Consider the following 15,716-nt stretch of genomic DNA (forward strand, 5'->3'; position numbering starts at 1 on the left):
TATTATGTGGGGTCCACAGACAGACTGTTTCAAAAAATGACATGCTTTAATTATGATTATCAAATTTAATTTTGAAACACTAATATGAGCACCTTGAGCAAAAGGTGAAGGTGCTGGCAAGAAAGTCTATTTGGGGCTTCCTTTAGAAAAATAGAGGTTACATGTAGAGAAGGTAATCCTGTGTCATCCACTTCCTATCTTGGAGTTTTACTGCATATTTTACTTTAACATTATACAAAATTAACTGTAGTTGTTTTAAAATACATTTAAAAATTGAATTATTTAAATTTCAATTAAAAATTTCACTTCATTGGTAGCAATTATTCAATTAGGTCTGACACTTCATTAATATTAATATTGCTTTCACTCGATTTTTGTGAAGATACTTTTGATTAGTTCCCCAAGTAATTCTGGTGGACAGCTGTGGGTTGAGGACCCTGGACTAAAAGAACACATGACATAGAGACCAACACACACACACACACACACACACACACACACACACTTTTGAATCTAAAAGAAAGAGAGCCTGGGAGATATGTCTACAAGTCTACTGTATCTGAGGCATTTATTTTAACCAATTTGACATAATTATTTTATGTCCATTATACAGCAGTATAATGCATGGCACAAAAACATTAAAAGATATGTATATAACAAAAAAGATATGTGCTTGTAATTGAGAGGAGATAAGAATTGATAGAGAAAAGGAGGAAGGAGTTAAGACAGTGGAGAAATAGGAGGACCGGGATTTTCCTCATCTCTCAAACACAGCTGTATTGAGCTCATATCACTTGGAACACCCAGGAAATCGATATGCAGAGTCGCAGAAAAACTTCCACAGTTGGACGGAGACAGCTTGGAAGGATTGAGGTGTGGGTATGTGAATTGGGGGAGATAAAACAGCATAGGCATGGAGGGGATGAAACCCTTTCTGTGGAGAGACAGAGCGAAGGTTGTGAAAGTGCAGCATTGAGTTAGTACAAGAGGAAAACCTCTCTGGACCACAGACTGGGGAAGGAGAAATATGGAGAATGTCATTTTTTCTGTTTTTTGTTGTTGTTGTTGTTGTTGTTGTTGTTTTTTGGGTTTTTTTTCAAACAGCTCTTCAAACTGAAACTTGGAGCTTTCAAAAGTGCACAGCTTTCTCCAGAGTGAAGCCAGGAGACATGGTGTGCATTCCTGGGGAGAAAGGACCTGACCCCAGAGCACATAGCGCAGTGTAGCGATCTCTTGGTGCACTGGGATAGAGCAGGTCCCTTCCTGGAGTACTTTGGAAAGGTGGTTTATTGCCTCCGCCAGGACAAAAGACCCTGCAGGTGCCAGCCAGTGGTCTTTTATCTGCAGGTTGGAGAGACTCCACTCTGGAACAGGGGAGAGTTGGGTCCTTTACGACTTTGATTAGCCTAGTGCCTAGAAGGTGCAGAACTGTGGAGCAGGGAAAACTGACTGCCTGAACAGCATGGTTTGAGGTCCCTGGTATGGGGAGAAGAGCCTGGAATGTCACCATTTTTCCCCTCAGCATCAACATGGTGGGACTTCAGAGAGAAGCACAACAGCCCCCAGTGGAGGCAGGGCAAAACCCTGCCCCTCTGTGCCTGGCAACTGCTTATTTACTGGAGCAAGACTGACTCATCCAATGCAGCCAGCCTCTCCACCAGAGCAGCACAGCTACCATTCCCAGGCACCAACAGACAAACTGTTTTTCTCTTTTATTATTTTATTTACATTTTCCTTCCCTCTTCCTTTTTTTTTAAATCAGGCTTATAGTTTCTGATTTATTTTTGGTCAATTCTTATTCATGCATTTTCAGGCATTTTCATTCTATCCTTTTTCCATTGTTTCTCTTTCTTCTTTATTTTCATTTCTCCTTGTCTGTAATTAGCCTCATGGTTTTTTGATTCTCTTTTTTTCCCCCCTTTCATTTTTCTTTTTATATGAGGTCAAGGTTCCCTTTTCTTTCTTTCTTTCTTTCTTTCTTTCTTTCTTTCTTTCTTTCTTTTTATTTTCCAGGGTTACTTCAACAAACAAATCAAAACACATCTGATTGAAAGTCCAAACATTCCACCACTACAAGTGAGGAGGAGCTCTGCAGAGGACTGACTGGTGGGATAGAGCAGCCAAAACATAACAATAGAGTGCAAACAGCATTCACCAAAAACAATTTCTGGAGTGCCAGGCCCTGGACAATGTATGACTCCTTTTTAATATAATAGTACTCTCAGGTGCAGGACACATAACAAGCTTTTAAGACATGCAAAAGATAGAAACTTAGCCAAAATGACAGTACAGAGGAATTCTCCCCAAAAGAAAGGTCAAGAAAAATCACAGCCAGAGAATTGCTCAAATCAGATATAAAAAATGAATCTGAACAAGAATTCAGAATAACAGTCATAAGACTCATAGCTGGGCTTAAAAAAAGCATAGAAGACACCAGAGAAACTCTTGCTGCAGAGATCAGCAGAACTTGTCAGGATGAAGCAAAAATGCTATAACTGAGATGCACAATAAACTAGATACAGTGACAGCAAGGATGGAAGAAGCAGAGGAGAGAATAGGTGAAATAGAAGATAAAATTATGGAAAAAATGAAGCTGGAAAAAAAGAGGGAAAGGAAATTACTAGATCATAAGGGGAGAAATAGAAAACTAAGTGATTCCATGAAACAAAACAATATCTGTATCATAGGAGCCCCAGAAAAAGAAGAGCCAGAAAAAGGGGCAGAAGGTTTATTTGAACACATTATAGCTGAGAACTTCCCTAATCTGGGGAAAGAAACAGGTATCCAAGTCCAAAAGGCATAGAGATTGCCCTTCAAAATCAACAAAAACAGGACACCATGACATATCATAGTGAAACTAGCAAAATAAATAAATAAATAAAGAGAGAATTCTGAAAGCAGCTAGGGACAAAAGGTCTTTAACCTACAAGGGTAGACACATAAGGTTAGTAGCAGACCTCTCCACTTAAACTTGGCAGGCTAGAAAGGACTGGCAGGAAATATTCAATGTGCTGAATAGGAAAAATATGCAGCCAAGAATCCTTTATACAGCAAGGCTGTCATTCAGAATAGAAGGAGAGATAAAGACTTCCCCAAACAAACAAAAACTAAAGGAGTTTGTGATCACTAAAGCAGCCCTGCAAGAGATCCTAAGGGGGACTCTGTGAATCAAAAGCAGCAAAGACTACAAAGAACCAGAAAACATCACAACAAATATAAAATCTACAGATAAAAAATGTCACTAAATTAATATCTTTCAATAATCACTCTGAATGTGAATGGACTAAATGCCCCAATCAAAAGACATAGGGTATCAGATCGTTAAAAACAAACAAACAGACAAAAAACAAAGACAAAAACAAAAACAAAACAGATCCAATTACCAAGTATATGCTGCCTACAAGAGACGGATTTTAGACCTGAGGACACCTGAAGATTGAAAGTGAGGGGATGGAGAATCATCTATCATGCTAATGGACATCAAAAGAAAGACAGAGTAGCCATAGTTATATCAGAAAACTAGATTTTATTTTTTATTTTCTTACAATTTTTTAATGTTTATTTTTGATAGAGAGAGACAGAGCATGAGTGGGGGAGGGGGCAGAGAGAGAGGGAGACACAGATCCAAAACGGGCTCCAGGCTCTAAGCTGTCAGCACAGAGCCCGATGTAAGGCTTAAACTCATGAACCATGAGATCGTGACTTGAGCTGAAGTCAGACATTTAACTGACTGAGCCACCCAAGTGCCCCAAGACAAACTAGAGTTTAAAACAAAGATTGTAACAAGAGATGAAGAAGGGCATTATATCAGAATTAAGGGGTCTATCCAGCAAGAAGAACTAACAATTGTAAATATTTATGCCCCCAATGTGATTCCCAAATATACAAATCGATTAATCACAAACATAAACAAAACTATTGATAATAATACCATAATTGTAGGTGACTTTAATACTTCACTTATAGCAATGGACAGATCATTTAGGCAGAAAATCAACAAGGAAACAATGGCTCTGAATGACACATTGGACCAGATGGACATAATAGATATATTTAGAACATTTCATCCTAAAGCAGCAGAATACACATTCTTCTCAAGTGTACATGGGACAGTCTCCAAAATACATCACATATGGAGTCACAAAGCATCTTTCAATAGGTAAAAAAAGATTGAGATCATCCCATGCGTATTTTCAGATCACAATGCCAGGAAACTTTAAATCAACCACAAGAAAAAATTTTGAAAGCCCCCAAATACATGGAGGTTAAAGAACATCCTACTAAATAATGAATGAGCTAACCAGGAAATTAAAGAAGAAATTAAAAATTACATGGAAGCAAAGGAAAATGAAAACATGACAGGCCAAACCCTTTGGGATGCAAGCAAAGGCAGTCCTAAGAGGAAAAGACATTGCAGTTTAGGCCTATCTCAAGAAGCAAGAAAGATCCCAAATATACAACCTAACTTTACACCTAAGGGAGCTAGCAAATGAACAGCAAATAAAGCCTAAAGCCAGCAGAAGAAAGGAAATAACAAAGATTAGAGCAAAAATCAATGCTATCAAAACCAAAAATACAGTAGAACAGATCAATGAAATTAGGAGCTGCTTTTTTGAAAGAATAAATAAATTGATAAGCCCCTAGCCAGACTTCTCAAAAAGAGAGAGGACTCAAATAGATAAAATCACTAATGAAAGAGGAAGATCACAACCAATACCACAGAAATATAAACAATTATAAAATAATACTCTGAAAAATTATATGCACTGGAAAATCTTTAAGAAATGGACAAATTCCTAGACACACACTACCAAAACTCAAACAGGAAGAAATAGAAAATTTGAACAGACCCATAACTAGCAAAGATATTGAATCAGTTATCAAACACCTCCCAACAAATAAGAGTCCTGAACCGGATAGCGTTCTACGGGAATTCTACCAGACATTTAAGCAGAGTTAATACCTATTCTCTCAAACCGTTTCAAGAAATAGAAATGGAAGGAAAGTTTCCAAACTCATTCTATGAAGCCAGCCTTACCTTGATTCCAAAACCAGACAAAGACCCCACTAAAAAGGAGAATTACAAACCAATATCTCTGATGAGGAAGGATGTAAAAATTGTCAAGATACTAGCAAATTAAATTCAATAGTACATTAAAAGATCATTCACCATGATCAAGTGGGATTTATTCCTGGATTGCATGCTGGTACAATATTAGCAAATCAATCAATATGATACACCACGTTAATAGAAGAAAAGTATAAGAACCATATAACCATGTCAATAGATGCATTCTTTCTTGATAAAAACCCTCAAGAAAGGTGGGATAGAAGGAACATGCCTTACCATCATAAAAGCCATATGTGAAAGCCCACAGCTAATATCATCCTTAATGAGGAAAAACAGCTTTCCCCCTAAGATCAGGAACACGGCAGGGATATACACTCTCACCACTCTTCTTCAACTTAGTGTTGGAAGTCTTAGCCTCAGAAGTCAGACAACAAAATGAAATAAAAGGCATCCAAATTGGCAAAGAAGAAGTGAAACTTTAGCTCTTTTCAGATGACATGATACTCTACATGGAAAACCTGAAAGACTCCACCAAAAAAACTGCTAGAGCTGATCCATGAATTCAGTAAAGTCATAGGATATAAAATCCATGTACAAAAATCGGTTGCATTCCTATACACCAATAGTGAAGCAACAGAAAGAGATATCAGGGAATTGATCCCATTTATAATTGCACCAAAAAACATAAAATACCTAGGAATAAACCTAGCCAAAGAGGTAAAAGATCTGTATGCTGGAAACTATAGAAAGCTTATTAAAGAAACTGAATAAGACACAAAGAAATGGAAAACATTCCATGCTCATGAATTGGAAAAACAAATATTGTTAAAATGTCAATACTACCCAAAGCTATCTATACATTCAATGCAAACCCTATCAAAATAACACCAGCATTCTTCACAGAGCTGGAATAAACAATCCTAAAATTTATATGGAACCAGAAAAGACCCTGAATAGCCAAAATAATGTTGAAAGAAAACCAAAGCTGGAGGCATCAGAATCTCAGACTTTAAGCTGTGGTACAAAGTGATGATCATCAAGACAGTATGGTATGAGGCGCCTGGGTGGCTCAGTTGGTGGAGCGTTTGACTTCGGCTCAGGTCATGGTCTCATGGTTTGTGGGTTCAAGACCTGCATCAGGCTGTGTGCTGACAGCTCAGAGCCTGGGGCCTGCTTCAGATTCTGTGTCTCCCTCTCTCTCTGCCCCTCCCCTGCTCGCACTCTCTCTGTCTCGCTTAAAAATAAATAAACATTAAAATATTTTTTAAAAAGACAGTACAGTAGGGGCACAAAAACAGACACATAGATCAATGGAATAGAATAGAGAACCCAGAAATGAACCCACAAATATATGGGCAACTAATGTTTGACAAAACAGGGAAGAGTATGTAATGTGAAAAAGACAATCTCTTTAGCAAATGGTGCTTGGAGAACTAGACAGCAACATGCAGAAGAATGAAATTGGACCACTTTCTTACACCATACACAAAAGTAAATTCAAAATGGATGAAAAACCTAAATTGAGACAGGAAACCATCAAAATCCTAGCCTACTAGGCTAAATAATTTTGTATGCCTACTAGGAGTAGAACTTAAAAGAGGTACTTTTGAAAATATGTCTAGTGAATGAGAAAAGAACACATTTGAGAATATTTCTATGTAAACAATTAAGGCTGAATTAGCTTCTTCACCCAGAAATATTGGAGTGTAAGCTGACATGAAAGTACATTCATATTTGATTGGTTATACTGCAGGAGATGGAAATTTGGGCTCCTGTATCTACTCTAAGTGGGTTTATCACAATGTGGAGAAGTTCTAAGTGCAAACATTCATAATTCAATAAGGTGATTTATAGAATGTTACATTTAGCTGATATGTAAGTGGTAAGTTTCCAGATTCCTGGGATCTTGGGTATTTCTGTTAATATTGTCCTATGGGAATTTTAGTGCAGAGCAAGAAAGTACACTTGGGCTCCTACCCACCTTGGGAGACAGTGAATTTTGATCACTCAAGTCTCTTTCTTTGTATTACAAATATCCCAGAGCAAAGTTTAGGAAACTAGAATGCAAAAAAGTAAAATCCATTCCTGTGGCCCAAACATGTTCCATTGAGTAGCCTGTTCCACTGGATGGAATCTTTCTTGTGGTACTTAAATAATGAAGTGCTAGTGTCCTGGTTACACTATCAAGGGTGTAACCCTCTGAGACAGCTGGGTTTAGTCTCAGAAAGGCTTTCCCTTTCAGGTAAGGCTAATAATGGTAGATACCCCATGATGAGAGGGTGCTTTACCTCACTCGGAGTGCTGCCTTTCCCTTGGAATGTTGTCTTGCCTATTGGTAAGTAAGAGCTGTGTGGGTAAATATTAGCATTGCTATGGAAGAAGGGAGAGGCTGCTAGAAATCGGCATTATGATCCCCTGCCCTCAAGATATTATTTTATGAAAATTAACATATCTCTTACATGATTTTTATATACCATAAAAAAGATAGTGTGTAAACCTATTAAAACTAAAGTTGAAAAGACCTTATAAAAGAAGTGATGGGACAAACTGTACGCAATGTAAACTTGTCCTGCAAAAGCTTAAAAACATATATCAGGAAAACATATCATTTCTTTTAAAGTAATAAACTAGATTTTTACAATTACATCATAAAACTTCAGTATGGTAAGATTTAAAGCATGAAAAGAAGCAACACATTTTTCCTATTTATTTACTTAGATTGCATACCTAGAATCTTCAGCTCAGCACTCGCAAAAATGGCTCCATATTTATTTTCGGCCAAACACTGATACATTCCAGCATCTGATTGATTCACGTTGTGGATCATCAGTACTCCATTAACCATCTCAATCCTATTCTGTAATAAAATAAAAATAAATAGGTAAAGAAAATGAATAAATCATACAGATTTTGCAGTTACTCTCTTCTAGGCCGAGGGAAAGAAGCCTCCGATGAATGCAGTTGAACATTATTTGACAAGTTAATAACACAAATTTACTGTTCATTATTTTATGATAAAATGTCTTTTGTAAATTATAACTATTTCTTGGTCAAAAAAGACATCATAACAGTATTTTACTGTAGTTACTCTTAAGAGTTTTAGTTTCAGTTTTGCTTTTATACTGAGCAGTTTTTTTTGGTTTTTTTTTTGCTATACTAGATCAGCCTATAAAATATAATCAGCAGATAATGCTTTTGATTGAGCTCATTTTACATAAGAAGAAGGGGTTCACATGTGGAAAAAATTGTGACTGTAGACAAGTAAGATCAAAGTTAAAACCAGCCCAGGTCAAACGAAGAATCCTTTTGCTAGGAGCACCTGTGTGCCTCAGTTAAGTGTCTGACTTTGGCTCAGGTCATGATATTGTGGTTTGTGGGCTGAAGCCCTGCATCGGGATCCATGCTGGCAGTGTGGAGCCTGCTTAGGATTCTCTCTATCCCTCTCTCTGCCCTTCCCCTACTCACACTTTTTCTCTCTCTCAAAATAGATAAATAAACATAAAAATAAAAAAGAATCCCTTTGTTATATTAATGTGATCAGAAGTTTACCTTTTCTCACTTCCTGACAAACTAAAACAAATAAAAAAACTGCCCTGCAACTGGATTCTGTACAAAATTATTGACCAAAAAATATAAACTCATTATCAGATAAAATTTAATATAGAACTCAGAAAACTGAGCGTGTGCAAATTGGGGTCAACTGAAGTCAAGAGCTCATTTCAAAAACAAATTTGAAATTTAAAATGCTGTTAAGGTATCCTGTCTACTTAATGCCAAACAAATAATTCTTTCAATTTTAGTGATCAGTGGTTTACCTATCAACAGAGATGCCAAGTAAGTTTACATAATTTTCAAAATAAGCCCATTCACTTTGCAACAGTATTATCTGCCAGTGGAATTTAATTTACTGGGATGCTGAAAGCAAATATGACCAGCATAGTCTTTTCTCAAGGTTTATCTGGTATCCCCAGGAAATTAGAGAGAAAGAGACAATGAATCAATGACTCAGGATTCTCACACCCTCAGTTTTAATGGCTCTATAGTTATTTGTATTTCTGTATTCGTTTTCTGTAATTGTGTTTTGTTTTGGCCTAACTGGTTTTATAAGAGAATGTTGGAGCTGGATAGGACTGTGGGGATGATATGATCCAATCTCTTCATTTTATAAAGGAGAGAACTGAAGCCCAAAGAGGTGAATGACAGACAAGAGACCTCTTGGTAGTGGTAGGACCTGGGCATAATCTGTGTTCGGAATTTCAACTTCATATACCACCCTTCCATTTTTGGCCATAAATAGTGAACTATTCTCGCCTTGCCCTCCTTTCTACAAAGGCCATACAAGGGAGCTGGCTAAAATTATTACCATCATTTTAAAACTAAACAGTAATTGATTTATTTTCAAATCCAGTACATGTTTCAAAAATATGCAAAGTTACTAAAAAAAAAATGAGTTTTTTAAATCCTATTAAGTAGGATGTCACAGAACCTGTCCAAGATACAGAAAGCTAGGATTCTATAATAGTCTCGTCTCTCACCAGATACATGATCTTGGACAAGTCACTTTACTTCTGGGGCAAATTCCACCATCTGCAAAGTGACACAACAAGCTAGATGATATCTAAAAGTCAGCTAGAGACAGCAATGAATCTATGATAATAATTCATATTTTCCCATGAATTTATAGGATCAAATAAAACTTAAACTAACAACATGTTCCTCAAAAATTAATGAGGTAATTAAAAAGAAAATTTTAGGGGCGCCTGGGTGGCTCAGTCAGTTAAGCGTCTGACTTCGGCTCAGGTCATGATCTCGCGGTTCGTGAGTTCGATCCCTGCGTCAGGCTCCATGCTGACAGCTTGGAGCCTGGAGCCTGTTTTGGATTCTGTGTCTCCCTCTTTCTCTGACCCTCCCCCATTCATGCTCTGTCTCTGTCTCAAAAATAAAAATAAACGTTAAAAAATTTATTTATAAATACATTTTATTTCTCACTTCACTACATTAGGAGGCATATATAAGAAATGACTTTCAATAAGACAAAAGGAGGATAGTTTGTCATATCCTGTGTGAAATCCTGTTAAAATTACACTGGAACAGATTAACAGTTACCAACAGTACCTGAGGCAAGAGGGACACTCCATTCTTCAGCCAACGGTATGTGGGTCGGGGTTTTCCAGTAGCCTTACATTCCCATCGGAGAGGGCTCCCACTGTCCAACTGAGTGTCATTCAGTTTTTCTACCCAGTGTGGATAAGCTGTAAGAGTTTAAGAATTAAAGAAGGATGACTTCATTTTTCAAACACTTTACCAAATTCAAAATTCATGTGGAAATATTACTTGCATTAATTTTTTTATAATTCACATAATTGTAGGTATTCAGAAGAAGCACAACATTGCATTGCACACAGAACTCTATTTCCTGTGTAAAAAGATATAGCAGTGATAATATTTTGATAATTTAAGACACTTTTGTAAGCTAGGTCAAGTATATCTTATTGTTTTACCCAACTTACAGCAAGTGGCTACAGTCTCCCCAAGGTATCAGAACTTGTTTAATAGGAAATCAAGTACTTAGAGGCATCCTTTTTTTTCCAGACATTGAGGCAGCGTTAGTGCAAAGTGACATAATACAAAAAGACCATTTATTGAATAATTGCTTTGCTTTTTTATTTTTGTTTTGTCTAAAATAAATTGAATTGCATAGGAAAAATAATTTGTTAATTCAAATTTCTCTTGGTGTAAAATTTTTTATATATTTATTAACATTCTTCAAAACTTTTTAAAATCCTTTTTCAAAATTACAACAGAGAAAAACTACTTTATCAAGAAAGAGATAATGTACTTGTTTACAACCTGTAAGACACAAAATAGTGTCTTTCCTCCATTGGATAATTTTTAAAATAAAACTACTAAAAACAAATGACTCTTTGTCCACAAAAACACTGAAAAAACTGAAACAATAGTTATAAATATTGAACAATTATTTTTATCTAGCAAATTTTTTGGCATTAACCTATAACATATTTTACTTTGTGACAGTGAGGACTTTGATCACTGATTCATTCACTTCATACTATTTAGTCCTTTCTTGGTCTTAGAAGTTATTAAGGATATAGGAGCATCTATGTCATTTCTTTTTTAGGAGTTTATATTGTGGTAGAGGAAGTCTAACGTCAATGCAATAGGATATGGTAGCACAAGAAAGGAAAGAAGATGTACTAAAGGAAACTGCACCTGAATACTAGAATAGTGGGTCTAAAGGGACAATAGTGGGTCCAAAACCTAAGCAGTTTAAAAGGGAGGAAACAGAGAGAGAAAGAACTCTCATTTATTAATCGCTAGTCCTAGACACTGAGCTACATTATCAATTAATCCCTGTTACATCGATCCTAAAAAAACAAACATCTAATTTTATGAATCAGGAAACTTTGGCTCAGAGAGGTTAAAAAAAATTTACCCAAGTTCACACAATTAATAAGGCATAGAAACCACATTCAAAGTCAGATATTTCTGACTCCAGGCAGCATACAATTATTTCATTCTACTCTGGCACATTAAAACATGAATTGGAAGCATTTATTGCATTCCTAGTGTGTTTTGCCTTCTCCTGATCTCTGAATGGGAATTTTGTTTTCAATAGCTCATTGGTCTTCTGGATAATGACTGTAAGGAGCCTTACTTTGGCATATTCAGAATTTGTAGGCCTTTGAACACATTCTGTGATCCAACATCAACATCCGATTCAATATCATCAGCCTAGGAGCTATCAAGCAAAAATCTTGCCATGGTGAGCTTCAAATATTAGCTTTCATGACTTTCATGCCTGTCTTTTAAAATGAGTCCCTTTTTAGTTATCTCTCATGCATGCTAAAAATGCTGATAGGAATGGTAAGATACAAAAGTAACATTAAACTCTACTTTCTCATTGGGGCTTTCTGTAAACTTTACTACCCTGCTTTGCCAGTCTACTTCATACTATTCATGATCCTTGTAATCCAAGCACACAGGTTTACTGTCTCCTAAGAACACCCTGCATCTTCTTCAAATTGTTAAATCCACCTGGAATGTTCTACTTTTCTTCTTTGTCTCTTTTAATTCTAATAATAATTCAAGTTTGAGTCTAAATCATATAAGGTTTCCTTTTTTTAATTTTATTTTTAATTTTTTTAAATTTACATCCAAATTAGTTAGCATATAGTGCAACAATGATATCAGGAGTAGATTCCTTAGTGCACCTTACCCATTTAGCCCACCCCCCTCCACACAACCCCTCTGGTAACCCTCAATTTGTTCTCCATATTTATGAATCTCTTCTGTTTTGTCCCCCTCCCTGTTTTTATATTATTTTTATTTCCCTTCACTTATGTTCATCTGTTTTGTCTCTTAAAGTCCTCATATGAGTGAAGTCATATGATTTTTGTCTTTCTCTGACTAATTTCACTTAGCATAATACCCTCCAGTTCCATCCATGTAGTTTCAAATGGCAAGATTTCATTCTTTTTGATTGCCGCGTAATACTCTGTGGTTATGTATATATACCATATATATATATATATATATATATGTATGTATACCATATGTATACCATATATACCATATGTATGTGTGTGTGTGTGTGTGTGTATATATATATATATATATATATACACATACACACACCATATATATGTTATATATATATATATATATATACACACACACCATATATATATGTTATAGCCCATGTATATACACACACACACACCATATATATGTTATATATGGGGTGTGTGTGTGTGTGTGTGTGTATATATATATATAACATATATAACATATATATATGGTGTGTGTGTGTGTGTATATATATCTCATCTTGTTTATCCATTCAGCTGAACAGAATGCTTGATAGGAAAAATAACAAAACAAAACAAAGCAAATCTTTGTCTTGGAAAAGCTTAATAATCAAATTGTAGACATTGGAAGGCATTAAAATTTGTGAGGGCACTCTCCAGAGATCTTTTAAAAATAAGGAAATCCATAATACTACACTACAATGAAAATAAAATTCTATTTCTTATTGGATATTTGGGGAAATTATTAGTTGTGGGGCACATGATACATATTTAAACTCATAGATCACATATCTTTATATAATATTTTTCTCTACACAAAGTACCTCCTGTTGAGATTTCCTTGCATATAAAACTGCTTAAAATTGTTTTAATTTCCTTCCTTCCTTCCTCTTTTCCTCCTATCCTCCTTACTTCTTTCTTCTTTTTGTTTTTTCATTGTTTCTTTTCATCTTAATTGAGAACTTTAACAAATAGGGTTCAATTTATGTTGGAAATATAAAGACTAAAAATTTGTGTGACTAGTAAATTTGTGTGACTAGTCTTTGATTAATCATCAGAAGTTAAAAGACATAGAAATAATCAAAGAAATTATTTCACCTATAAAACTACCATATGTTATAAAAAATACATATTTAATAGAATACATATGTAGTTTTTTTCTAAGTTTCAATTGTTATTTTTTCAATTTATTCAATTATGTTTTTTTGTAGTTTAATATTTTTTTCGATTTCATGAGGATTGTTATTCGAATGTATTGGTTAAATAACACCTGTAAGTTTACCTTTATTTTTATTATTTTAGTACCATGGACTTTTTGTTGTGTTATTTGTTGCATTATGTTTACAATATAGATCTTTTTTTTTAAATTATTATTATTTTTTTTGAGAGAGAGGGGGAGAGCATTGAGGAGGGACAGAGAGAGAGAGAGGGAGAGACAGAACCCCAAGCAGACTCCACACTGTCAGTGCAGAACCTGACATGGGGCTTGATGTCACACACTGTGAGATTATGACCTGAGCTGAAATCAAGAGTCAGAGGCTTAACCAACTGAGTCACCCAAGGACCCCTACAGAGTCTTAATTATAAATACCGTGTGGCTTAAATTTATGCCTACCACCTATGTTGGCACTCATTTTGTAATGATTTGACCAAAAACAACAACAACAACAACAAAAACAGAGACTAGAAAGGTTGTCTTACAACCTTGGCTCATCCATTGAGCTAAACAACTAACTGAACATGTAAAACATTCCCATAATTACACTTTCATGAAGACAGTGAGAACACAAGAAAAACTATATGTTTTCAGTACTCAGTGAATATTGACCATTTAGGTTAAAGTGTCAGCCTCTACTTTTTTCATTGGTTGAAGATCAGGTTACAGAACTTCCAACAAAAATCCATTCTCCTAAAAGGAGAACATTCCAAATACAAACCATGGATACAGTGAAATATTCATGCATCATGCTATTCTGTATCAACTGTCAGGAGGAAATGCTAGCCAAGATCCTTAAATTCTACAGAGTTTCAGGGGTGAGGAGAAAAGCCCTTATGTCAAAGGCAACAGATTTAAAAGTACAAATTGGGTGACTATGTAATAACCAAGACAGTACTGGAAGTGAAATAGAGCTTTTTGTTATTGTCCCAGTGCTACAGACATAAACTGAAACTATTTGGGCAAAATCAGGAGCAGCGTAGAAAAACTACCCTAAAAATGGGCTACAGTGAAAGGCCAAATTCTTCCAAGATACCTTCCCAAACTGTCAGATGTTATATACCAGAGTAGCCAGCTAGCCCAGTTTCTTTTTCTAGTCAATAATCTTAATTATTCTCTATTCAAAATGATGCATGTTTTGGGAAGGTCTGTCCTTACCTGGCTGGCCTGCATCGTACATCTAATTGTGCATGACAAGGAGAGTTCACAGTTTGTTTCTTAGTAGTACACTCTCTTACCAGAAGGTAAACCAGTAATATTGAGTGAAATCAATTTTATTTCTTTTTTCTTGGAAATAATCATTACTACAATGAATCAAGTAGCTGGAATGGAGAGAGGTACAATGGAGTAGTGCCATGTGGGAGGTTCTGTCCTGTACTGTAAACCTAATTATAACTTAGGTGTGGGCCAATTTTCACCACCCAGAAAGATTTGGAAATTTTCCCAAATTGCCTTAAGAGTAACAGTCTCTCCTTGCATTGCTTTGTGTGGTTTTGAGTGACAATGCTCTGGATGAACACTTGTCTTTCAGTATCAGATTTTTATTTGTAGAGAGAAACTGGTATAACTTCACACTTTGGAGTATAAACCAACATAATGTATTTGAATGTTAATTATTGTTCATTGGGGTACAGAAGCAAGAATTTTTACCCCTATGGCTACACAGTTGACCTAATGATGCAGTAAGAAATTGTGAACAGTTTGCTTTGTGAGTTTCATCAAACTATAATACCCATGGCCTAAATAAACAAACCAGTGCTAGTGCTTCAATCTTACAAACTTCTAAATGGCTCTATGTTTTTCTTCAGGATGCTTTCCCCTGTTTAGCCTTTAAAGAAAGGCTTAAAGATATCCTTTGGAAAGCTTTCTCTGATTCATCCCAGTAGATGCAGTAGAATCTGCTCCTACAATCCTTTGCACATGCTTTTATCACTGCAGACAACATGCTCTGTTCTAATGTGGGGTTTGCATTTCATCTAATCTGGTGGACCACGAATTCCTTCAAAGTTCTACTGCTAGTATGTAGAGCAATAATAGGCTTTTAATAAACATTAATTGAATAAATGAATGAATGAAATATGTATGGTAGAGTAGTAAGTTT

General features: G+C 35.7%; 1 protein-coding gene across 1 annotated transcript in view; it reads right to left on the bottom strand.

Annotated features, from left to right (window-relative positions):
- CNTN5 (contactin 5) overlaps positions 1-15,716 on the bottom strand; it is a 535,125-nt gene that overhangs the window by 281,702 nt on the left and 237,707 nt on the right. Inside the window, exons 9-10 of the mRNA XM_047071958.1 lie at positions 10,187-10,323; positions 7,799-7,928 (exon numbers count right to left, since the gene is read on the bottom strand). Coding sequence (XP_046927914.1) covers positions 7,799-7,928; positions 10,187-10,323 — 267 coding nt within the window. The remainder of the gene's footprint in view (positions 1-7,798; positions 7,929-10,186; positions 10,324-15,716) is intronic.

Source organism: Lynx rufus, unplaced genomic scaffold, assembly GCF_022079265.1.
Source record: "Lynx rufus isolate CCGP_SWC_20201006 ecotype Redwood Valley unplaced genomic scaffold, mLynRuf1.p SCAF_9, whole genome shotgun sequence".
NCBI classification, from domain to species: domain Eukaryota; kingdom Metazoa; phylum Chordata; class Mammalia; order Carnivora; family Felidae; genus Lynx; species Lynx rufus.